Source organism: Brachycentrus maculatus, unplaced genomic scaffold (genome assembly GCF_059751285.1).
Source record: "Brachycentrus maculatus isolate JH-2025_06_01 unplaced genomic scaffold, ASM5975128v1 h1tg000277l, whole genome shotgun sequence".
NCBI classification, from domain to species: Eukaryota; Metazoa; Arthropoda; class Insecta; order Trichoptera; family Brachycentridae; genus Brachycentrus; species Brachycentrus maculatus.
This window is the reverse complement of record NW_028281028.1, coordinates 459,895-487,130: the sequence shown is the minus strand read 5'-3', so window position 1 is coordinate 487,130 and position 27,236 is coordinate 459,895. Positions and strand designations below refer to the sequence as shown.

At 31.7% G+C, this 27,236-nt stretch overlaps 2 protein-coding genes and 1 long non-coding RNA gene across 6 annotated transcripts in view; all 3 read right to left on the bottom strand.

The window, feature by feature from the left end:
* The window catches only part of LOC148305211 (inositol-trisphosphate 3-kinase B-like), a 102,914-nt gene extending 98,438 nt beyond the window's left edge, over positions 1 to 4,476 (bottom strand). For all 3 annotated transcript variants that reach the window (XM_088267067.1, XM_088267068.1, XM_088267069.1), the window contains exon 1: positions 4,192 to 4,476. The gene's annotated coding sequence lies outside the window, so the exon portion shown is untranslated. The remainder of the gene's footprint in view (positions 1 to 4,191) is intronic.
* A 3,926-nt stretch (positions 4,477 to 8,402) lies between these two features.
* On the bottom strand, positions 8,403 to 10,264 carry LOC148305210 (uncharacterized). Of its 2 annotated transcripts, none has more exons than XR_015838228.1 (3): positions 9,940 to 10,264; positions 9,605 to 9,858; positions 8,403 to 8,700 (listed from the first exon to the last, which is right to left on the bottom strand). It is a non-coding gene; the product is annotated as an uncharacterized LOC148305210 (long non-coding RNA). The 2 variants fall into 2 exon arrangements; XR_015838227.1 differs by having other exon boundaries at positions 9,605 to 9,838.
* A 3,039-nt stretch (positions 10,265 to 13,303) lies between these two features.
* Positions 13,304 to 26,634, bottom strand: LOC148305209 (nuclear RNA export factor 1-like). Its single transcript, XM_088267065.1, has 10 exons — positions 26,334 to 26,634; positions 24,993 to 25,622; positions 24,491 to 24,681; positions 24,296 to 24,405; positions 21,608 to 21,644; positions 20,480 to 20,727; positions 19,180 to 19,348; positions 17,875 to 18,057; positions 16,942 to 17,093; positions 13,304 to 15,141 (listed from the first exon to the last, which is right to left on the bottom strand). Exons 1-10 carry the CDS (start codon positions 26,419 to 26,421, stop codon positions 15,039 to 15,041), a joined length of 1,911 nt encoding a protein of 636 aa, XP_088123191.1. The 5' UTR covers positions 26,422 to 26,634; the 3' UTR covers positions 13,304 to 15,038.
* Between the last annotated feature and the right edge of the window lie 602 nt (positions 26,635 to 27,236).

The following is a 27,236-nucleotide window of genomic DNA, read 5'->3' as shown; positions in this document are numbered from 1 at the left end:
AAAAAACACCCTATATAACAACTAAGCATTCTAACGCTGCGCTATCGTAAATCTCGTTTCAATGGGCCTTATTAAATTTTATTGCACAAGTAATACGCGAACAAATAAAATAATATCATTGTGTCGGATACAGAGATCCCCGACACGCGTCACCCCGAATTGCGTCGTATCGTACATATTTATGACTTGATTGTTACGTCGCGCGTCGAGGCGACCTGGTGACAATGGTCAACTGTGGACCTATGACAAAAAGTTCTCCCAAAAACTCGAATACATGTATTCAAACGAAGATTGCTTATCAACAATGAGACAATGACATTGTATCTAGAATCATACACAAAGAGACTGCGGAAAAAACAAAATAACTTATCTCACAAGTATCCAACCTTGACCTTTCCAAACCTCCTACTTACCCAGCGCTAACAAAGACTTCGTTTAAATTCACAACACAATATTAAAACATACGTAATTTTGATTAGTCAGATTGTATTACTCGTATTACCTGTTAACCTTTCCCTTCCGGTGCTAAAATAAAACGCGCGTCCCGGTGTTGGGTAGTCACTACACAATAAAAAATTATATAAATAATAAAACCCTTATCCGCACCCCAATGGTGCATAGGGCACTGCTTCATATAAACGCAATGTTATCTTGATCGTTTACAAATAAAACCCTTATCCGCACCCCAATGGTGCATAGGGCACTGCTTCATATAGTGTTATCTTGATCGTTTACACATGAAGGAAAGGAGATCAGCCCTCCGCTTTAGGTACTAGTCCAGGGTAATATTGAATAAATATTATAGTGAAAAATGACTAATATTTATTTGACCCCCCCCTGGGAATCGAACCCGGGACCTCCAGAACGGTAGCCGGGCATACTGACCATTACACTGCGGAGGCGGATATAAAAAATAGCGATTTTAAATCGAAAAATACTCCAATTCATATCTAATCCCTTTAATTAATTATAAACGAAGTCAAAAATTTAATAATTTAGATTTATTTGCTGAAAACATTAATAAACCATCTGACAACGCTCACGGAACAAGCATAGTTCCACTCTTGTCGAAAGCTCAAGAGCTACTGCCGCTAACCCGCTAGCTAGTCAGAGAACATTGAGCTTTGAGCTCCTCACGCGTGCACAGTGCAAGTATAAGAGTGAGATGCGAATATAGTGTCGCGGTTCTCGCACACTCTTCACGCGCTGTTTATACGCGTATTTGTTTCCGATTTTCACAAAATACCTCCGATGTACCCGATAAATTCTGATTATTATTAATATTATTTTTTAAATCAATGCGTAAATATGTTATGGAGGAATACCTAAAATCTAAGCCTTGTATTCATTATATTTATAGAGATATTATGGTTATTAGAAGCAACGTGTACAAAGTACACAGCACCGGGAACGGAGGATTAAGGTCCTAAATACGATAAAACGTAACTTAATTTTTTATAAACCCAGTTAACATTAGACGTAATTGATTTTTTTACTTAAAAAATTATAATGTACTGAAAAAAAATACTTTTCGATACGAATATGTAAAAACATGCACAAATATACATAGAATGAAACATTTGTTTCGAGATTGGGAGAGAGGATATTTTTTAATGAATCCTTTTCCTCTAAATTTTGTTACTCTAGTGAAATTCGAACAATTTTTCAGACACGTAAAATTTTAATTTTTATGTAATATACTTACAATCAATAAAATATTTATTTTATTATCATATTTCTTGATTTAATACAAATCAATATAATATTTATTAAAGCGTATTTACGATATTAACATACCTGTATATGAATAATTAAACAAATTTGATATAAATTTCCATTTTTTTACGTGAATTAACGCTTTTCACCCATTTATTATCGATAGAGACATCTTTAGATTACAGAGTAAAAAATGATATTCTTTTAATATATTATAAAAGCAAGTACCGGTTACTTAAAGATATAAATATCTACTTATGTAGGTACAGGTTGCGAAAAAACAGAATATACGGCTAAAATTATCCTATAAACATTTTTTTTAAATCTTGTGACACCTTACAACTACGTATCTTTATTTTAATTTTTAAAGTACCATATTTTAACCACAGAACGATTTTTTAAACATGTATTCGAATATAAGTTTGATTCCTTAATAATAATGATAATAAATACAAACAAATAAATAAAAATGAAAACGGTGGGTTTTAACACGTTTTTAGTGCGTTGATGAAATTTGAATCAAGATAATCTATTTTTTGTATTATTCGTTCTAATTTTATAAATATATCATTTGTAAGGTTGAAGTATACGGCAAATAATATATGTATGAAAATACTACTTTCATATGCCCTTTAAAATTCATATTTATGTAACTATTTAATTATTAATAATAATAAATAATAAAACCCTTATCCGAACCCCAATGGTGCATAGGGCACTGCATCATATAAACGCAGTGTTATCTTGATCGTTTCCACATGAAGGAAAGGTGATCAGCCCTCCGCTTCAGGTACCAGTCCAGGGTAATATTGAATAAATATGAAAGTGAAACAATCACTTATATTTATTTTACCCCCCTTGGGAATCGAACCCGGGACCTCCAGAACGGTAGCCGAGCGTGCTGACCATTACACTACGGAGGCGGACAATAAGGTTTAATTAATCAGCTTAAAAATATAATTTATGCATAACTTGATTTTAAAAACCTATATATATATATATATATATATATATATATATATATATATATATATATATATATATATATATATATATATATATATATATATATATATATATATATATATATATATATATATATATATATATATATATATATATATATATATATATATATATATATATATATATATATATATATATATATATATATATATATATATATATATATATATATATATATATATATATATATATATATATATATATATATATATATATATATATATATATATATATATATATTAATATATATATATATATATATATATATATATATATATATATATATATATATATATATATATATATATATATATATATATATATATATATATATATATATATATATATATATATATATATATATATATATATATATATATATATATATATATATATATATATATATATATATATATATATATATATATATATATATATATATATATATATATATATATATATATATATATATATATATATATATATATATATATATATATATATATATATATATATATATATATATATATATATATATAAATATTTAAATGCTGCGTTAAGAACGAAATATATTATGTAATTTTTTTTATCATTTCATTATTTTTAATGAAAGTATATTAACATTATCATTTGGTGGTAGATATTGTCTTTTATAAATCACCTGTAATAAAATTGCTGTAACAGGAATTCAGCAAAATAAATTATTCAATTCTTAAAAGCATTTCGGTGTTAAAAATATACCATTTGAAAAGTTTAGGCGGGGGAGAAATTATATTTTATATCTTAACAGTAATTAAAAGAGATAATTTAACTTGTTATCAATGGATATTTTTAGACGAATATTTGATAAATAATATGACCTTTTGATATATCGCTCACTCCTTTCAACAACGTCATATATCAAAAATCGTCAATTTTCGGTTGTCGGTTTTCGGAATGCCCAGAAAATGTTCTATATCCCAGCAAAAGCAGCATATTTTAAACTTATTGTTTACCCGCTACAGGGCAGAAAGTGTTGTTTTTATTTAATTATACTAAAGGTTTTACGTAAAAAGATCTGTTGCACAGTAAAAAGTTCAATAAGTGGCTTGATATTTATTAATTTTTAAAACATTTTATTTTATTATTAAACTTTAAAAACGATCTCGTGAAAAGTCAAGTTTTTATTTATTTATGACGTTGTTAAGTTTTTATTTATTTATGACGTTGTTGAAAAGAGTGAGCGATATGTAAAAGTATAAATTAAGGAAAAAGTTCAATTTACTTGTATTTAAAAGTGCCTACGCAAATTAGTTAAAGACTCACTATGATTTCGACGGAATAAAGTTTATATTTATGTATTGAAAGATATTTTAAATTGTTTTTGAATAAACATATTTAATGAATGAATTTGTATTTTGGCGTAAGTATAGGCGTATAAAATGTATAATATACTGTTTTATTACGTACTTTTTTGAGGTACCAGTAAAACGCGGACACTTCTCAATATTTGCACCAAACAAAAAAAAACAACTAAGCATATATGTTGGCACTGGGTATCTACTACCGATACCGTCTTTTGTTAGCGGTTATTTACTTTGCAAACAAATTTTCCTCACAACTACCGCAAGCGGTCAATGGAATCTCGTTTATTTTTATTATCGCAATACACATTTACGACGGCTCAGCCATGCTCTTACGATAACTGACTGAGGAAGGAAAAAACTACATTCAAAGACAAAGCGTCGGATTGGTTCGCTTTCGATATTTTTTTATGTAAATTTTGTTCGGACTCAATCGGCAACCAACAAAGAGAAAACTGCCTTTTAGCGCGTTTGAGCGGCCATACTTAAAAGTTTGAAATAGTATTAACAGATGTCTTGATGCATTATATCATTATACAACAAAATAAGTTGTCACATCTACAAAAATCAAGTACATATTGTACTATCGCGTTTGATATTTACTTATAAGTATTTTAATTTGACGATATGTTTTTTTTTCTGTTGTAAATAAAAGCTTATGAAATGCATTTTATCACCGTCATACCCCATGTAATTAAAAATAAACTTTATTACGTCGAATTCGTCTAGTTTTAAACTATTTTGACGACTTTTACCACTCCATATTTGATTAACAATTTGTTTTTTTTCTTCTTTTTATTTTGTCTCTCCTTTGATTTTGGGAATGTGATTTTTTTGTTTTTTGTTTTAAAATCCGAAAAGTAAATTTTAACATTGATCCCTACCCTCACCTACGTAGTGCATAGGGCACCTAATCAGATTGATGCGGTACTCGACCATTGATTAATTATGCATTGGTGAAATCCTGCGCGACAGATTTTTGGATGTAGAGTGGAAGGTATTTGATGGGGTACAGCTGAAAAGAATGAAAAAATTTCGAGGTTACTTTTAATTTAAATGCAATATTTTTTTATTTATTTAAGTGCATAAAAAATTATACAATTTCGCTTTGATATCTAAAAATATATCCTCATGTAAATATTATAAAACGATATACCATAATTAACAATTAGTAAATTGACAGAAGCTGCATATTTTCATAGATTAAGTATATTTCAATTGTTTAAAACAGGTTTTTCGGAAAAACTCGGAAAATATATATTTTTGACAAGATATCCACAAAGGTTTCATCGCGCTGACACAGATGGCAGTAGTAGTATCATATCTCGTCGCTGGTGGCTCAGCTTAGCTTTGTATCTCTGTGTGCCACGCGGTTGGGGTATCCAATCTGTGGGTCGCACCGCGCCACACGCATACTGGCAACTCTCCTATAAATTACAGCCAAAAGGCAAATACACTTACAAGGCAATACACAAATAAAAGTTAAATACACAACGACGTTTTTCCGCAAGTCTGTTATTCCAGTCTATATATGGACCACACAAAGATTAAACCACTAATATCATTATATCACCCACAAACATAAACAATAAAAAAATAAGCGTAAATCCCACTTCAAGCACAAGAGCTTAGTCTTTTTATCGCAGAAAACTGCATTATAAATTCAAATGTTGTAATGTAGAAATGTCTAGAAATGTTTTTTTTAAGTTTTAAAACTATTTAAAATAAAACAATAATTTTACATATAGCCAAAACTATTACGAATTAGTTTTTTGTACGTTTTTATACGGCGAAACACGCGTAACAATGGGTTTTAATAAATAGTGGTATGTTTCATTCATTTATTCAAACCCTTATACGCACCCCAATGGTGCATAGGACACTGCATCATATAAACGCAGTGTTATCTTGATCTTTAACACATGACGGAAAGGTGATCAGCCCTTCACCTCAGGCACTAGTCCAGGGTAATATTGAATAAATATTACAGTGAAAAAATCACTTATATATTTTTTTTACCCTCCCTGGGAATAGAACCAAGTAACAGTTAATGTCTGCATCAAGTAACATTTAATAGAGTAACAAATTTTGAAGATTATATATTAAGAAATATTAAACAATAGCTTTTCCGAGAAGGAAAAAAATGTAACATTGTTATTTTAGCCGAAATATAAAATATTAAGGGTGGGTCTAATTCGGTGAGTAGATACTGTACATCAAGGGTGGCCAACCCGCATGCGGCCCGCCGGGTGTCTACTTGTGGCCTTGGGAGCATATCACAATTTTTTTATTATTATTTTTCGTATCGCCTAACTTTAATCTAATAAATATGTTTGATCCGCATTTTTGTTATATCTTAAAAAACTATATATTCCTTGTTTGCTTTGTATAAAAAATAAATGAACCCGGGACCTCCAGGTCAGTAGCCGAGCGTGCTGACCATTACACTACGGAGGCGGATAAAAGTGGTATTTACCAAGTAAAATTTTAATTAAAAAAATATATTTTCATTCAGTACAGAGGTGCGAAGTGGACAAATTCACTATTCAAATCAGAAATCAGTATTTAGCATGCCAATAACATAAATCGAAGGAAACATATTTTATATGAAAATGCTACCAGGGGTTGTATAGTCCCCCATTTAGCATATTTTGGGTTAAACAATTTTCTTTATACGCCAATAATAGAAAACGAAAGTAATTTAAATCAACTTTATTTCGAATTTTGCCATGATTCCAAAAAAATCTGAGCTCTCGTAATTTTTCATGCAAAACATTCGATAATTAGATATAAAATTATGGGAAAAAATTAAAATTAAAATATTTATTATTTTTAAATTATTTATTTTATTTAAATTTCCGATAACATCGACAGTTTTTGCTATATTGCGAATAAATAAATACAAATTATTTTAGAATCATGCCCACACATCAGTTTACATAAATAAAAATATCAACAACAAAAAAAAATAGTGAATCGCTGAAATCAGTTGTAGGAAATTAAAACCTAACAGCTAAACTGGTGGTACACAATAAAGTCCTGGTTTCCAACCTTAATGTATGGAAGTGAAGCATGGAGTTGACAAAAGTAGGATGAAAGTAAACTGAATGCAGTCAAAATGGGATCCCTCAGACGAATGTGTATGATAGACGTTTGAATGGTGAAATAAGGATAAATTATAAGGCTGAGATAAGCATTATCAATAAAATGAAGAAAGGTATTTAAATAAAATAAATTAAGATTAAAATAAATAAATTTGATTGGACATGTGGAACGAATGAGTAAAGAAAGAACGATAAAATTTTTTTTGGGTAGAATGTAGTTGGAAAAAGGAGCAGAGAAAGACCGAGGAATATTTGGCTTGATTAGGTTTGTCAAATACTTCAAAAGCAGTCAGGTCGGGAGTCAAAATAATCAGCAGGTATGTATGAGGAGATTCATTTCATGTGGAAGAGACGAAGAATGTTTGTAAAGACAGAGTGGTGTGGAGTTCTATTCTCTGTGCTTACCCTTGTGGTGAAGCAGCGTGATGGTCAATTAGTTAGTCAGTTAAAAAAAAATCCAGTTTGTAATACTTTTGACATTTCGCACACTCCTTTCAACAACGTCATATATTAAAAATCGTCAATTTTCAGTTGTGCATATTTTCGGAATGCCCAGAAAATGTACTATATCCCAGCAAAAGCGGTATATTTTTAACATAATATTTACCCGCAACAGGGCAGAAAGTGTTGGTTTTCGCATTTTGAAGAAAAGGTATTGTTTAATTAGTTTTTTAAATATACTAAATATTTTTCAAATGGAGAAAAAACCTTCAGGTTTTACCTAAAAAGATCTGTTGCCCAGTAAAAAGTTCAATAAGTGGCTTGATATTTATTTTTAATACATTTTATTATATTCTTAAACTTTAAAAATGATCTCCTGAAAAATCAAGGTTGAATCATGACGTTGTTGAAAGGAGTGACCGATTTGGTACCTTAAATTGAAAATTGAGGAGCTTTTACTGTAAATGGTTTATTGAAATATTATTTTCTATTTTAAAACCTGCAGAAATACATGAATTTAATCACTCGGTACATTAATTTCTTCACCTAAAACCTCACCACTATTAGTGCCACTAGCAACTCTCCTCAAGTACTCGAGCTCACGATGCGTTATGCCTCCGCTAATATCCTCCGAGTAGTCACTCACAACCACAGAGGGAGTGCGTACCATCCTCACCTTGGGCGCCGACTCACCATCAGAACTAGTAGACAGCTCTGCGTAATGAGCTTCCAGAATCATCTTACTACGAGCGGGACAATTCGTACTATCGGAATCCATATCATGGTCATGCTTTTCGCTACCGTTCAAAATGTTACTCTGATCTGTTGCGTCATCAATAGATTCCTCTGTAAGTTTGACGGACTCTACTGATTCCTGTTTTTCTCTTCGCCAAATGTTTATGGGATCGCTACTCCCTCGGGTATCCTTAGTCAAAGTGCGACGTAAATCAATTTCATTATATTTGTAATCTGAATCAGACCTCAGTTTTCTGTAGAATGCTCTATGCGCGGCGGCTTTTTCTTGTAGAACCTCCCTCAGATCAACATCTACATGTTTTTGACCCCACATTCTAAAAAAAACATTAATTTATATTTATTATTAAAAGTTTTTATTATTATATCTCTTCATATTATACTCAAGTTTTATTTATTGATTTAGCATTAACTTTGTGGAATAATGTGACAATTTAAATATAAAAATTAAACACCATTATGTAAGACCACTTTTCAGCCTTTTAATGTAGTTTTAAGAACTACAGATTTTCTCATCAACATGTGAAAATACGAAACTGCAGTTTCTATTTTCACTGTTGATGAGAACATCTAAAGCTCACGAAACTAGTAGCTTTTACATTAATTACTCAACAGTGTTTTATTGTTATATTTAAATCTCAATAGTTTTTATTTTTCACTGCTTCTCCATGTCATTTAAAGCTAGATCTTACCACAAAATCTTCTCACCAAAGCTCACCAAAGCTACCACAAAGAAGTTTAAAGTATTTGAAATATGGTGCTATAGAAGAATTATCACTGTCGAGAGAATTCAAAATGATGATATTTTAAGGAATATTAATGTAATAAAATAATAAATTATTTGCTTTACTTCAAGCACAATACATTAGTTTATTTTGCAATACTAATGATTACTTGTTAATGCCAGTAATCAGTCTCATGAACCAACCTTATCAAGAGCAATAAGATATTATTTGCTTTCTTAATAGCACAGAACTGATCACCTTGCCCTCATGGGGCTTCTATGGTATATGATGCGGTGTCCTATGTACCATTGGGTTCAAATAAGGGTTAAAAGAACTTATGTACAAGAAATATAACAGTATGAATGTTTGAGTAAAACTACATTTTAACAAAGAAAATTAATATGGGACATTAACAGTAATAATTAAATTCAATACTAAACTTGCTGTCACTTTCACGGTAATTTAAATAGAGCAATCCGACTACAAACAGACTTACCTGTATTATTTTGCAGAAATCCTGATCATCAGCACATCAAAATATTGAATATCTCAAAGGTTTATAAAGTTCTTCATTAGATTTTAACGCATTTACAGCCATATATGGGCTACTAGCTCTTTTGATATTCAGTCAAAACTGTTTGATGGGTAGTTTATGCGCCACAACACACGATACAAGCGGAATTGTCATATCATAATGTAAACTGGCATGTGACTATCCGGTACAGCATCACTAGAGATAAAGGTTCCCGGCTTCAGATAAGGAGTGAGAGATGAAAAAAGAACTCACACCATGATAACGTGATGTTAGTAAACATTGCATACCACACATACCTTTTATTGTAAGTCTAACATTTTTTATTTACTTTTTTGTTTATTGTTATTTACCGTCTTAGTATTTTTTCCATCAAAGCTATTTTTAAATCTTGTCAATTTGTTAATAATTAAAGGATAATTATACAAAGAGCAAAATAAAGTCACTGCAAAAATAGTAAATTTTCGCAAAATTGATTAATTTCTTTGATTAAAAAAAATTATTTTAATGCAATTAATTGCATTTTTTAAATTATTAATTGAATCAGCAGTCACTTTGTTGTAATATACATCTATATAATTTAATTCTTTGATAATTATTTGCTAAAAGTTGTTTTGAAGTATACATTCCTCTTGTCAGAACACATGTTTTTGTTTTTTTTTTTAAATAAAACTGAATGAGGATTTATATTTTTTTTAATCAATTTGATTTACACTTATAGGGCCACCATTATTCATATGGATCAAGACGTATAAATATAAAATTTTTGATTTTGGACAATATATAGCCCTATTTTTTTAAAATACCACCGCAAGGACGCTTCAATGTGATTAAATAAGGGAAAAGAAAATTATGAAAATACGTTTTTAGTTTTTTACTTGAGATCATCTCAATCTTACTGTTTTTAACTGCTGGTGGTTTTTAAGAGTATTCCATGCTATCGGTCCTAAACAGCAAAGGCACGCTCACCAAATTTAGTGCGCTGATTGCGAGCTGGTAAAATCACTTTATCCATGGTAGCGGTTGAAGCCGATCGAAGCGTGAGATGTCTATCGACCAATTTGTCTGGAATGCACACCTCTTTGGAGCCGTGTTATAAATTAATTTTTACAAAAGCAGACAGCATTTACACTCTACCCTTTCGGGAAATCATTATCGGTTTGTGAAGTAGTGAAATGATGTGATTTAAAAGTTACAAAAATAGTCACTGCAGTGACCTGCACCTTCCCTTCCCGGTGATATGTATTTACTACAACTCGACTTTTCAAATGAGAATATCAATACAGTATAAAATATAATATATACGGGCCCAGAATTTTTGTATTCCTCCGTAATGTAATCACGTATTACATGAAAGTATTATAATATAAATTTATTAATTTTCAGCGACAGAATAAATAATTTGTGAATAAAATCGGGAATAAAATCAGTTGTGTGACGTGCTTTGTAAGTACATATATGTACACGCATATCATAACGTGTTTACCACGCCAGTAGCACGCAGATACCATACCAAATTCTGAAGACAGCATTCCTTCTGCCTTAACATCTCTGGGTGTCGCAATAATTGAAAAGCTTGAAAAATTTTCAGCAGGAACTAAATAATCTGATATTTATTTCCTGCTGTAACTAATTATCAGATTATTTAGTTGCAATGTACATAAAACTACGAGTTCAGTATGTATAAATACTTCAAAATAAAAACACTTTAATTTTTTTACAAAATATTTTTATTTCATAAATTTTATAATTTTACTTCTCTAAAAATATTTTCACAACATATCGTTACCTTTAAAAGCTGATACAGCTTTTTTTTAAAACACAAAATTTAAAAAAATAAATGGAAATATTAAATAAACCTGTATATGAATCAGTTACGGGCTACTGTTCAAGCAACAAGATGCATAATTTACGCATAACTTATACACAATTTGCTGCAATTATATACATATAACTACAGAGCAAGAAAAAAACTTTAAATATTCGTGACAGGGGAATTTGAGATACTGTACATCCCTCTGATTTAATGTTTTGGTTATTACATTCGTAAACACTTAATGTATCATTAATTTCGAGATGGGACTTACATCTCTATGCTATTAACACATTGTTTACAGGAAACGCTTAAAAACGTCTTTTACATACTTGTGGTAGAGAGCTTATAAGCGTTCTATTTTCTTACTTTTGTTAGAGCGCGAGACGCCAAGAAATATTATACAGATCAGAATTAGGTTTGCGGTTACTTGTGATTAGTTTACTGAGGGTCGGGCGGTAGAATGAGTATAATTAGAGTCAGGGTTGATAAAAAAAAAAAACCGCCCGACAACAATGTGTTAATAACCCTCTTTTAAAATTAATTACTTTCTTCACACTTTATACTCGCATCGGTTTAAATTCTTAAGTTTAGACTGTGTCTTCAATAAATAAAACTAAATATTTCATGATTTCAATTATTAAGGTAGTTTTCTTACTAGAGAGAGAAATAATAAAAACTATCCTTAGTTCTTAACTGAAAATTACAATACACGATGTACAAATACGGTTTAATTCTCAATACATATTTGTTTCAGGGCAGATCAATAACATATATATTGTTATCCTACTCTACTAAAGTAACATATCCATTTGACAAAAAATTTCAGGACTTCTAATTGGATAATTAAATGTTTTTTTAAACACATGAAAATCATAGAAAATATACTTTGCGAGTTAATCCATGTAGTGTGTTTTTCTGACATTTCAATTACCATTTTGTTACCATAGAGCATAGAAGATGGCCCGTGAAAATTTATGTTATATCGACTCCTCTTACAATACCTCAAATATTAAGGCACAAATCGATAAATGTTTTATTTTTTAAATTTTATTATTATGTATTCTATAATATCTTTAGATCCAACAAAGATTGATAATATGTAATTTTAAATACAATAGTGATATATTAAAAAACAGCAAACGTCTTGAAAATTTTTATCAAACGGAGATGTCATGATTGTTTACCATATGTTACAATGAAGAGTATATTTTAATGTTATAATTACTGTTATATACATATATAAAAATATAATTTTGTTACATATAAAACGCAATTACAGAATGTTTTGGAATTTTCACTGCAGTAAATAAAAAAAAAAAAAACAAAAATAATAAATCATCATGGCACGTATTTTACTAATTCCTTTACTAGTTGAAATTGTTATATTTGATATTTAAATAAACACAACATTAATATATTATTTTTTGACATCTCAACAAAGATGAAGAAGAATAGAGAAGTCTGGGCATTTATTTACGAGGCTTACGACCGTGATAGGGTGGTTTAAGTGTTTTCACATGTGTAGCATTCACCAAATCTACCCATGATTGACAACCACACTACTCAAATTCTTGGAATTTCTATATACATATATAGTTCAATTTCGAAACATAGTGCTTGAATACTTGAATTTCACTAGAGACATCTATTGAATTTCACTAGACTCAAAATGTTGTTAAGAACTTTAATAGATTATAGTAAAATGATACAAGATATATATTACAGCTTAAATTCCAACATAGGTATGAAAGGTTACTTATAATATTATAACATATCGCTCACTCCTTTCAAAAACGTCATAAATCAAAAATCAAAAATTGTCAATTTTGAGTTGTGCATGTTTTCGGAATGCCCAAAAAATGTACTATATCCCAGCAAAAGAGGCATATTTTTAACTTAATATTTACCCGCTACAGGGCAGAAAGTGTTGTTTTTGCATTTCGAAGAAAAGGTATTGTTTAGTATTTTTTTTTTAAATACTAAATATTTTTCAAATGGAGAAAAAACCTTCAGGTTTTTCCTAAAAAAACTTTTGCACAGTAAAAAGATCAATAAGTGGCTTGATATTTATTTTTAATACATTGTGTTATATTATTAAACTTTGAAAACGTTCTGCTGAAAAATCAAGTTTTTTGATTTATGATGTTCTTGAAAGGAGTGAGCGATATATGTAGTACACTGTAAGTAATAAATTTAAACTCTATGCTAGGTTTCGATAGATATTATTCAATCTTTTTTTAATAATCACATTTTTTTTAATTCAACAGTAAACAGAAATAGACATGGTATTTTTTAAAGAGAAATATTTGTATTATTTTTATACACACAAATATTTCAATTTACTGCATTTTGATATATTTCAGCTATCTGTTATTATAAATAGGAATTAAGTTTGGACAGAGTTGGCTCGAACCTGGAGACACACTGACCGAGAGTCCGCGATGCAAACCATTGGACCGCAACTCGACTTAATACAAGTATTTTTGTTTAGTTACATCGAGGTATTATAATAAAAATTGACACAGCAAAAATCAAAGAAAACAATGAACAATATTTACATAAAAGGATATTTAATTTTTCTGTCAGATGACAAATTTTGGTTGCAATACTAAGCAGAATTTTGTATATTTTTCCAAATTGGTTTGAATTGGTACACAAGCATTATCCACTTTCACTTGGGAAAGTCTGATACACCCAGTGATGTGTCGCTAAAATAATTTGGGCTCGAAGAGGTGATTGTTAAAATACAATTTTTTTACTACATATCCAACTTCCGAGATGGAATTTTTACACGGCTACAATAATTACTTGATTTGATATGGATAAAGTACAAACCATGCAGCCATTCAGTGTACTATTTTGTTTGTATATAGTAATTGAGTAACATGTGATCCCATTCGCTGGGCTAGTGTGTGTCCACCATAAGTAATCATAGTTTAATATACGGTATTTCAACCAAATATCATGCCGAATACCAAACAAAACTACACCGTATATTCGGTGCATGTCCAGTGTTCACCAAAGTGCGAACCAGTTGCTAACATTTTAGCAGCACATCACTGGATATACCTATTGTTTAAAAAACAAGGAGAAAAAAAAAACACTTTAATATTCTAACTGCTACAAGTGCATTTCATGTTTCCATTCAAAATATGTGGTTTACACGTGCTACTTTGTACTCGTTTTATAAGACAAAGTGTTTTTCACAGTGTCAATATTGGGACATGCAGAGATGCATTTCGCAATATTTACGTCATACTATGTAAGACGTGAATATTTTTGCTAAAATTTACAACAGTCTGGGTACGGCTATATTAGTGCCTAACAGCAGATAATCTAGAAAATAGAAAATGTTCAAAATAAATTTACAAACTACCTCTCTTACCTCTCTTATACACATAAACAAATCTGTTTACTTTTTAAGGATTTGTAAGTGATTTTTAACGAGTATAGAAACAAAATACAAACTATACAGTATGACCCTAATGCTTAGTTTATAAAGGTAGATAAAAATAATGACTTTAAGCTAATATTTACAATTTAACATTATTAAACACTTCTTCCCGGATAATCACAATTTGATTAACTTTTCAGGAAAGCTTCCGGGGGGATCTTCCCTTCTTTGTTGAGATTGTCGAACACCAGAGCCGCTCGCTGGAAATCCCAAACTGTTTGCTCCAGACAACTGAAAGAGATTAAGAATTAATCAGTATCTATACGCCTTTTAAAGTTTTGAGGAAATTTTTTGATATCTCTCAAATATTGAAAATGTGTTTTGACTTGCATTAACCCAAACAAACAGCCGTAACTGGTGGTTATCAAATAACCGCGTCACAAATTATCTCAAATCTCGTCAGATAAACTTCAGGTACAAACAAGTTCAGTTCAGTTCCCTTGGCAAGTGTGAGATTAGTTTAAAAGGGTGACAAAATAAAAGTAAAATGCATATCGCTCAAGAACGTCATACATATATCAAAAATCGTCAATTTTCAGTTGTGCATGTTTTCGGAATGCCCAGAAAATGTACTATATTCCAGCAAAAGCGGCATATGTTTAACTTAATATTTACCCGCTACAGGGCAGAAAGTTATGTTTTTGCGTTTTGAAGAAAATGTATTGTTGAATTATTTTTTTTAAATATACTAAATATTTTTAAATGGAGAAAAATCTTCAAATTTTACCTAAAAAGATCTGTTGCCCAGTAAAAAGTTCAATAAGTGGCTTGATATTTATATTTAATACATTTTATTATATTCTTAAACTTTAAAAACGATCTCCTGAAAAATCAAGTTTTTTGATTTATGACGTTCTTGAAAGGAGTGAGCGATATGTAAAAAGGTACTATTTTTACATGAAGTCTGGATTTGCTATAAATAAGGTAAAAAGGCTAGTCATTGCCCGTTAAACAGATTGGTTAAGTCAATATTGATTTACGACTAACCCATTCCTTATATCAACGTATTTAGCAACCCTGAGGTAGAAATTTACGAAAATGGCATCACCCAATTTATCCTAAATTATTATTATATATTTTTTAATTGTTAAATTAATGTGTTCAGTTCATTTTGAACTATTTAAAAGATTTCTTCAATTACTTTTTTTTTAATCAGAAAAAAATACTATTTATATGTCAAGACCAAGTATCTGGGACCAAGTAACTGGGAACAGAGTGAATGGTGCACTAAAATCAGTTTTAGCAAATAAAAATCTATCAGCGGAAGCTAAACTAGCAGTACACAATGGAGTTCTGGTTCCAACACTTATGTATGGAAGCGAAGCATGGAGTTGGCAAAAGAAGGATGAAAGCAGACTGAATGCAGTCGAAATGCGATCCCTCGGACGAATGTGTTGCAAAACGATGTTTGATAGATGTTCGAATGATGAAATAAGGAAAGAATGTAAAGCTGAGATAAGCATTATCGATAAAATTAAGAAAGGTGTGTTGAGATGGTTTGGACATGTGGAGCGTATGAGTGAAGAAAGAACGGTTAAACAAATTTATGGAGCGAATGTAGTTGGAAAAAGAAGCAGAGGACGACCGAGGAAAACTTGGCACAATCAGGTATGTCAAATACTTGAAAGCGGCCGGGTCAGGAGTCGTAATAATCGTCGGGTATGTATGAGGAGATGCATGAACGTAGAAGAGGCAAAGAATGTTTGCAAAGACAGAGTGGTGTGGCGTTCGATTCTCTCTGCCTACCCCTGCGGGGAAGCGGCGTGATGGTTAGTTAGTTAGTTAGACCAAGTATCTAAAAGAATAATTAAAACTTGTTTGTACTTCAAAAATTTACAAATTGTAATTTTTTTGTTGTCGAATGGTTGAATTTGAATTGAAAAATTATAAGCGTCATATTTTCACATATTATTAATACCCTAAACACCTACCAAAAAAACTTATTCAAAATGTAATCTTCTTCAAAGGAGCTAGATTTTTACATTTATAAAAAAGTCTACGAGTATATAAATGTAACATATATACATGTACCTTGTGCTCCAGGCAATGTTCATATTGGTGTGTAAAGAAAAGGCTTGAATCATTTGTTGGTGATTGTCCATTACCGGCTGCACGGGAGCTACCGGGACGTGGGGAACCTCTGGAGCGGCCATCGCAACGGGAGCTTTGAAGCAATTCTCCTCCTGTTATCAAATTAAGCGACACATTAAATTAACCAAATGCGTATTTAATAATGATATTTTTTATTGATGCCTGATATGATTAAATTAAGTTGGATAGATGATCAACTGTAAAACTGATGTAGCGGGTTCAACCTACGCCAATTGCAAAATGAATTTTAAAATATTCATTTTTAATTGGTCCGGATGTTTGTGATGTATTTTTCACATTTACGTTCCCTGTTCTTCATACAGACAAACCTCTAAAAATAGAGGAGGCTTTACGGGTTACTTCTAAAATATATATATATATATATAGATTCTAAACAAAAAGATTAACAAATAAATAATGACAATAATAAAAAAACATCAAATAATATTAAAATCAACATATAAATTATTATTTTTTGACATCTCATCAAAGATGAAGAAGAATATGGAGGTCTGGGCATTTACGGGGCTGACGACCGTCATAGGCTGGTTTAATGAGATGTCAAAAAATAATATGAAATAACTCCTGTAATTGGAGATAATCCAGATTTTGTGAACAAGTATTTGGACACACTCAAAATGTTGTAAATAAATTATTAATTTTGGCATTTTAATATTGTATGCTAACTATGTAGATATGTAGAATGTATTCACTCCAATATGTATTTCCTGTACCTGAAGCTCAGGTCTAATCACCTTGACTTTGTGTGATAAACATCAAGTTAGCACTACATCAATCCGATGAAATGCCCTTTACACCACCAGGTCCGCGTAATGGTTACACATATAAATAATTTATTTTACTCGGACTTACTTGTTCTATTGTAGCATTTGTAATGTGAAGCATATCATTTCTGATACAGAATCCACTTCCGTGTGGAACTATTGTCATCGCCTTGTGGAATGCTCTCATTGGTGGGGTGGGGGGTGCCTTATTAGATCCCGCTACGGATAATTCTTTGAAGACCCCACTCACCGTCAGCAATATTATAGTAGGCTGGAACATACATATTCACATGGGTGGTAAGTAAATGTAGCATGGATGATAAAGCCATAAAAATATAGTGTTTATTCAGCATTGAAAGCTCTCGCATACGCATTCCCAGATCTGATGCAGAAACATCTCAGCTGTCCAAACTCAAAACACAGTAAGGAACATTATTTTTTTGTAGTACACTTTTTTTGCATTTTTGGACAAGTAGATTCTACTTAGTCAAAAAATGCAAAAAAAAACGTACTGCAAAAAAAATGTTCCTTACTGTGTTTTAAGTTTGGACAGACGATCTAGTCTTCATGACAGACCTCTCTTGCAAAGCAAATTTATTTTATGAACTAAGTTGCAAAAATTATAGAAAATGTGAAACAAATTGTATTTATTTATTGATTTGGCATTTAATTTGTAGAACTCCACTTTAATTTATATGTTAGTTTTAAATCAAACACAGATTTTGTGAGTCTACTAAGTTGTATTTTATTAACAAAAACACATAAAAAATTAATATTGTGACAATTGTTTCGGCTTGTTAGGGCATTATCAAACAACATTTATTAGATAATGCCCTAACAAGGCGAAACAATTGTCACAATATTATTTTTATGTGTTGTTGTTAGTAAAATACAACTTAGTAGACTCAAAAAACCTGTGATTTTGATTTAAAATTAATACATAAAAAAAAAAAAAAAATTGTACCCCGATTTACTGTGAATTTAGATTAAATGGCTTTCAATGTCCCTGTCACTGCCAATCTAAATAAATACAAATTTTTAAACAACCAACAAGTTTCTAGAAGTGAAAATAAATAAAATAAAAACATAATAAGAATCGAAAAAAATTCCAAAACATTAATATACTGTCCAAAATGTATTTGATGTTTTTTTAATCATGACGTTAGATTCGAAGGATCCAGTATTTCTCGCTACACTACCGAAAGCTGATAAATTGGATTTTGGTTACCAAAGAGTTACCAAAGAAATTCATACGCAATGAATGTGTTAACACGTTTACAGAAACTAGTATTTCTATGGACGTGATCACGTACAAGATTTTTTGCATTTGGATTCACTAATGTAAGGAATACTGCAATATTTTACGGAAGGAATTGAGATAAAATATACTTACAGTAAATAAAGTAAGATCAACACAAAAGCTGAGAGGATCATGTTGCGTTTTGGGCAGGTCGTTTAAGTATGAAACCACTTGAAGGCGCCCATTCTTGAGATTTCTTCTTCGTATATCTCTCTCTGTTAAACGCATGAGATTACGACTAATTTGCATGTAGGAATTCAATCTGAAAAACAAACATAATAATACCGGATTAAAGAAACAGCTTTTCAAACATGGATAGGGCAAGATATACTGAAAATTTCTCATCTTCTTCATATAGATGGGTTGACACTTAACAAATTGACTACGGTGAAGTTTGTTAAAGAAATGTATTTTGATGCAGGCAGATATTAGATCGAAAGAATGATGACAGAAAAGAATCGATAATATTTATGTATTATAGAGTCACCTATCCGCTAACCAGCAAAGCAGACCTTTTTTTACATCTCAACATACCCAAATCAGGGTTTCTGGACTTATTGCACTGGGGAGTTATTTTTACTGACATCTCAACACATGTGAAAAAGAATTTGGACACACTCAAAATGTTATGTTATTTGTTTATGGAATTGAAGGTAATCAAAATAGCCGCAACATAAGGTCTCTGAAACGCACAAATATGTGCACGCCATGAACAATGTTTGCGGGAAACGCTTAAAAGCATCTTTTCACGAAAGGGTTGAGTATAAACTCTGCCTACTCATGTATAAATCAATACACAATATGGCTCCAGAGTATCTTAAGGAGCTGTGTATTCCAGATGAATTGGTTGATAGACGTCTCACGCTTCGATCGGCTACAACATCTGCAATGGGCAAAGTTATCTTACCAGCTCGCAACCAACGCACTAAATTTGGCAAGCGTGCCTTTGCTGTTGCAGGACCGACGGCGTGGAATGCTCTTCCACCAATGGTTAGAAATAGTGAGAGTGAGATGATCTTTAGAAAAAGACTAAAAACACATTTGTTTGCTAAATCATTTCCACCATAATATTTTCCCCAATTCATTCACCGTGAAGCGCCCTTGAGGTATTTTTTTACGAAAATGGCGCTATATAAGTTATCCAAATTAATTATTATTATTATTATTCACATACTGTTGGTAAAGAGCGAGAGACGTTTATAAGCGTACTTTGTAAGCGTTTATAAGTTTTTGGGTTAAGAGCGAGAGACGCTAAAAAACATTGTACATATCGGAATTGGATTTGCAGCTACTCGTGATTAGTATACTGAGGGTCGCGCGGCAGACTGTAAGTATAATTAGGGTCAGGGTTGGTGAAAAAACTATCCAACAACAATGTATCAAGAATTATCACCTATTGTGGGAGGAGCTCTGTGACTGTCCGCTTCCGTAAGAAGCTGTCATAGAGAACAAGGCGTTTTCATGATACGCATCCAGCAGTGGCTGCCTGGACTCGGAATCATATATGGCGAAGTACTGCTCCAGGAACTGTCGCACTATCATCTGCCCTTCCACGTTGCACAGGAAGGAAGCTCGTGACGGGGGCAAACTGACTTCATCGTTGATGTCAAATCCAATGACGGGGGGCAGGTCGTTTCCATCCTAAATTGAGATTCAAAAATATTAATATTCAAATCATATTTAATATTTTACAAATGTAGGACGTATACACAGAGGAGTGCATTCTATATATAGAATATATTTCTATATATATTCTATATACATATTCTATATATACATTCTATATATATTGCATATATGCAGAAATGCAGTCTCTACCCTGGATTACTCGCATTCCATATAGAAACACGACCAGTGCCTACTATGCTATATCTTTACCCAACCCTCCGGCCTACTCTGCACACGCCACTGGGTACACAAGCAAAAAGGGTATTTTTTAAATAAATTTTCAGAAGCAATTCAGTTTTTTTTCTACCCCTTATCCACACTCAATGGTGCATAGGGAAGCATATGATATAGAAGCGGTGTTATCTTGATTACTAATACATTAACCAGTTCCTAGTTTAGCCCGAGTCTGCCTCAGGCAAGGGGTTTGCATTGTATGATGAGCCCGAGTTCTCAGTATTGATTTGCCTGAGCCAAATATATTTATGCATCTGTTTTTATTGACTAACCCAAGCGGTGTTCGGGCAGTCTTCTTGGTGATAGTTTCTTGCACCGGCAAATTGTCTTGCCTGTTAAGTGGTCAATTATCAAAAGCCGACTAGTCGGCTTTTTATTCTTTTTCATATTACAAAGGATTATTTTTTTTTACTTCAATTAACAAATTATACAAAGTTGGTATATGAACAATAACAAATCCAAATAGCTAGTTGCAAATTTGCACCTTAGTTCATAAAAAAAAGTAAAAACCATCTCAAAACTAGTGTTTTATTCTGTAAAGAGGTATCATGTTCAATCACAAGCTGAGTAAACAATGGGAGTGAAAATTATCAATGATCAAGGTCAAAACTGAACTTACCAATCGCACGACCTTTGGAAACCTTTTCCGGATCTCTCTGAAGATAAATCAAACATTTGGACCGAGAAAAAAATTTAAAGATTGTCATTGAAATTTTCAATGACGTTAGTTTTTACATACATACATAGCAATACAATAGAAAACTAATATTTTCAGACATTTTAATGATGTGATAAGAACTTAATGAGTCGATATAACAACACTGCATACAAGTGCCTTATAAATATCAGGTATCATTATTTTTACTGCACAGAAAATATCAGTTTTTTTGTAATTGAAAAAAAAATTTTAATCATACGCATAATCGTGTTTGTACCCCTTTGTTCTGCCCAAATCATTAAAAAATATATAATATCAATGGTTCAAAGATAAAATTTAATACTTGCATAAATGTATGTGATGTAAAATCACGAATTACTATGAATTGTAAAAAATAATGTACAAAAACTTCACGGCTAACCAAAGTATATGAATTCAAAATAAATTTTACCTTTAACCTGACAAATTAACAAACTAAAAAATCTTGAATCATTTTTACTACAATTATTCAAGAACTTTTTCTCTGAGAATAAAAATAATGAAGAGTGATATATATACAAGTAACTGAATATTTTTAGTAACTCATAAAATTATTTTGTTAATACACTGAACTCTCTTTTTACACAATTTCAAAATAACACGGTACAAAAAAAGATGATAAAATTAGCAACTATGTCAAGGGCTACCTTTGATTTTTTTTTTAATAAAATTTAGATAAATACGCAATAGTAAATTTTATTTTTTTGATGTCATAGACTGATTTTTAATCAAGGAAACCTATCCAATTTTATTTTTTTATTTTAATAATTCATACAATTTTTTTTCTTCATTGTATGGTGTGAAACATATCTAATGTGTAAATAGGGAGTTCAGTGTGATAGCTAATAAAAAGTTAATAGGAGCGTAAATTTTTAACTATTTCTGCCAATTTATTAATTTTCTCATCTCATCATCTCATCTTCATTTATAAACAATATGATTTGGGCTTAGCAAAGAAAGTAATTTTCCAAAAAAAAGGAGAAATCTCTTTATTAAAACTTCGGCTAACTCAAGACTATAAGATTTCAAAAAATATTTGTAGCCATCAAATTAATTTGATATAGAAATCAAAATATACTAAAACATGATTATGCGTAACAAATAATGAAGAAATATTGGAATACCATTAAAAGATGGACATTGTTAAAGAATTTTGTTGTATCTAGAACTAATAAACAGTAATTTTGTCCATTTTTAAAATGTGACACATTTTTTCAATTTCATATACACAAGACTAAAACCTTATGAACTTTTAATGTTTTCAACATAATCAGAGCATGAAATATGCGTTATTACACAATAACCATTTTCCGGTTAAGGGTAATCTTTTTTAGGTACGCAATGCGTTAGGGGTTTTAATGTTAACAAAAGATATTATTTGAAAAATCTCATAGGATCCTGAATTAGTGACATCACGAAATCTTCAATATTTATAGTAAACGATTAGTTGTTACAATTCGTTGGGAAATATTTTAATAAGGAGAAAAACCTCAATCGGTTGATAAGTCACTAAATTTCACATTGACAAGCGTAAAAATGCAACACAATCACTACAAATGCCAAAATGTTGTGTTTAACATCAATAACAGCTAAATAGTAAATTCCTGTTTTCACGTAATCTGTAAATATTTTCTAGTGTAAGATTTTGTTATTGATTATTATTTTAATTTTTTTTTTTGTATCCATTTTCTTTTTTTTGGATTGCTTTTTTAGTGTTCGATTCCAGCATGAATGATGAATTTTTCATACGTTTGTAGAGTTGAATTATAATTGTGACACTGGCCACGAGTGCAAACATGTTCGACGCATTCAGTTACCCGATCGTTCGGAGGTTCACAAATCTCATTCAAAAATGGGACAATTGGCGCGCTGTAATCTGCATTGCCCGAGATCCTTGAGGGTGGATTGGAACCTCGGTACAGACGCATATCAAATGGCCGATAGCAACAGCAGCCCAATATCACCTTTGCAGCGTTAGGTATGCAAGTATGCCTTCACGCAACCCAAATGACGAGTGCTCTCGTAGTGAATAAATAATAATCACACGAAATCGTCACCAACAACATATTGAGGTGGTCATCCCATTATAAGTTCATTCGTTTCGCTTCTACCGCTAAAGTGGCGAGCGAAATCACAACAAACACTCTGTAACTGATTATAGCCGGCGATGAATACACTTATGCCATAACATTAAATATTAACATTTTTTACATCTATTTAAAAATATCATTCACATTTATGTGGAACCATGGCACTATACAAAAGCTGGTGATACATTTTTTTTCACCTAAAGCACTAAATGTTTTGTGCTTGATATTTTTCTTGTAGCTGTCCTTTTTTGCTACTAACATTTTTTAAAAATCTTAACAAGAAAACATTAAAAGAGCACCGAAAACAGGTACAATTCATTCAGAGCGTTTGATTCTTGGATTACAAAATAATGAGAAAGACATCTGTAGATTATGGTAGCATTAAATTAAATATGATTATTCCGGGCTGATTACGACCGCTTGAGGGTTTTCTCCAGTCTGACACCAGCATGTGGAAGTTCCTCTTCCAGTACGTCGCACATTCAATGTTCCAATTTTTCGGCTATTATCTCTACATTACCTCACATAAACATCTTTTTCTTTGAAGCGATCTACCAGCGGGTTACCTTCGAGATACAATTCTACTAGCGGAAGACCCATCAGCGGCTCCAAGGAATTAATATGTGGAATCTAAAAGCAAAGATGACGAGTCACTCAAATGCCTGTAAAGTTCATATTCATAATCGAGATTAATAAGTTCAGTCACCGAACTTACCCTGTTTTTGGCGAGATATAGTATTTTTAAGTGAGGCAGCTTCTTCAGTAAACTCTTGAAGTGATCGAGGACGTGCATTTTGTTTTCGTTTAAGTTTAAGGCCTGTATTTCAGGAATATTTTCAGAGATGATATTCACGGCGGCCAGCATAATGGACGGTCTAAACAATGCGCAGAAGACATCGACCAGACCTGAAATTGGCGCACATATATAAATTTATAAACTTTATGTAAAAAGATTTAAGAACAAAATTAATAATATGATGTCCAAGTCGCTATGCGCTAGTTATTTCAATCGAATAGTGACTTGGTACCCAACTTATCATGATTTGCAAACAGTTATACAGTTCTGCGCGTTGCTGTTTGCAAACAAGGTTCACTTGAAAGTAGAATCCGTATCTATCCATGTCTATGATCCATGTCTATCATCGTAGCAGTCTTTTTTCTTGGAGAATAAATTCTACACTATTAACTAATATGTAGATAGTAATAAAAAAATTTACCAGGATCAGCATGGAACTTGGTAAGATCCAACGCCTTAGTTGCGGGATTATACCGCCCGGCCATCGCCACTTTCATCTTCGCCAGCATATCTTCATCCACAGTAACACTCGGAGTTCCGCTTTTGACCTTTACAGCGAGCTTGAACCCATTAGGCATCGTGATGGTCCTGTCTAAATTATTCAGCTTCTCCGCCATGGCGAAATCGTCCACGTAGAAAATGGCCGCGTTGCCCAGAATCGAGTAGAAATAGGGAACAAATACGTCGGGAGACAAAGCAGTCAGCAGGGCGTTGAGCAGGAAATTCTTTTCGTGCTGTTGGCCAAAGGGAATGGTTATCTGGTACCAGGGAGAAATTCCGGGAAGCAGCTTTCGAGGAACGTGGTTGGATCTAGGAGCCGGGGAGTTGACTCTTCCGTCCCTCCTGCCTCTCCTCTGGAAGCGCTGGTTTCCCCGGAAGCCGTAGTGCGTCCTCGCTCCTGCGTTGGTGCTTTGTCCGCTCATATCGATATCGTCATCGTTCAAGTGCTTAAACGCAGCGTCAAAGTTGGCGTGCTTGTTCTTATGTATTTTGTTGGCATTTGGCTTGAAGCTTACCCTACGAACATTCTCATGCCCCCTGTTATCGTGTTCTGAAAATGAAAAATACAGATTCATTCACTGTCGTATAGTACGCGAGTCGAGTGAACTGTACTGAACAGAAAAAAGACATTGAGATAAAAATGCAATGCACGAGGAAGCATCCTTCACTCAAATGAAACTTTGGGAGACAATAAAATGGATATAAGTGTCCATTTACTTAAACATATTTTTTTTTACAAAATTGACGGAAATTTGTATTATCGGACAATTCTAATAAAATACATTTCATATAACATACATTTGTACACTTTTCTTTAAATCTACATGATTCACATTAAGAATCACAAATCCTTAAAGACAAGCTCTATTGTTAACTAAGATAAGGACTGAAGAAAAAATAACACATCCTTTGAAAGAAAATATTTTTAGATTCCGCATGAACAGTAAGGAACTCATAATTTATATGACATGTAATTTGCGTATTGGATTAACAACAGAAGACCTTAAAAATGATCTAGTGTAAAAACATTTACAAAAATAAGTGTGACTCATCACTATCACTTTTAATCAAATAACAATTCCGTAGAGTAATGACTGCATATTTTGTAGGGAGTAAGAAAACAAACAAAAACAATGGTGATTAAACAGAAAACAAATTGTAAAATGCAGCCAATAAAGCATGTTTTAAATGGGATGTTTTTTTTTCAAAAACCTCGGTTTCCAAGAACTTAATGAATATCATTAATAATACTATCACAAACCATTATATGAATATCCCCTGGAGTCTCTTGATCCATCGCCTCCGTTATTCCAATTACCGCGACCCCTACCACCACCACGTTTAGGCATTTTTCACTAAAAGGAAACTTTCCCTTCAAGACTGTTCAAGACTTTGACACAAGTTTTCACAAAAATAGAAACTGTAACCTCATAAACCATACAATGCTACTTGTTTTTTCTACTTATATCAGAGTTTGATGTACATCTCTGGCGTGGCAATTCTAATTCGACGGTCAGGGTTAACTTGAGTTGATTGACAAGGCAAAACCGAAACAAAATGTCGTATAATTCGTAGAATTGCATAGATAAATAGTGGATCGGGTATATTTATGGTAAGAATCATAGACGATAAAAGTCGTAGAGATGTCCCATGGGACATCTCAACTGATGGGACCTAAGTAGATACTTAGGAAATTTTCAATTATGGATTAAAGTCGCATGTGAAGTAAATTGCTTTTTTTTTAATAATAGATACCAAAAAAACACTAGCTCCCATTTTTATAACTCAATAAAATTGCTACATACTGATAAATAAAAAGAATCCAAGAGAGATATTTTTAATTTATTTGGATAAAATACACTAGGTAAACACACATATTCAGATTCGGGATTAATGTTGCACCTGACATAAATCAAACTAACTTGACTGTTCCTAATCTATTGGTATATTTTTGGGCTCTACAAAACGTGCTAACCATTTCAATGTAAAATTTACGTCGTTTAGAAAGTTCACGCTAGAATTTGTTTCTTGTTTAGTTTATTATTCAATAGTTTATAACGTGTTTAACCTTATTTTAAGGTAGAATATCTATTGCTCAAAAAACAGAAAAAAACTCTCATTTTTGTGAAAATATGCCGGACATATAGATAACCCAAAGAAAAAT

Bases quoted from the DNA above. Each gene is read 5' to 3' on its own strand.
- LOC148305209 (XM_088267065.1), bottom strand. From the start codon at position 26,421: ATGCCTAAACGTGGTGGTGGTAGGGGTCGCGGTAATTGGAATAACGGA. The intron at 24,406-24,490 runs GTAAGTTCGGTG...CTTTGCTTTTAG, and splicing joins TATATCTCGCCAAAAACAGG to ATTCCACATATTAATTCCTT. The intron at 15,142-16,941 runs GTACATGTATAT...AATCTCTTTCAG, and splicing joins AACATTGCCTGGAGCACAAG to TTGTCTGGAGCAAACAGTTT.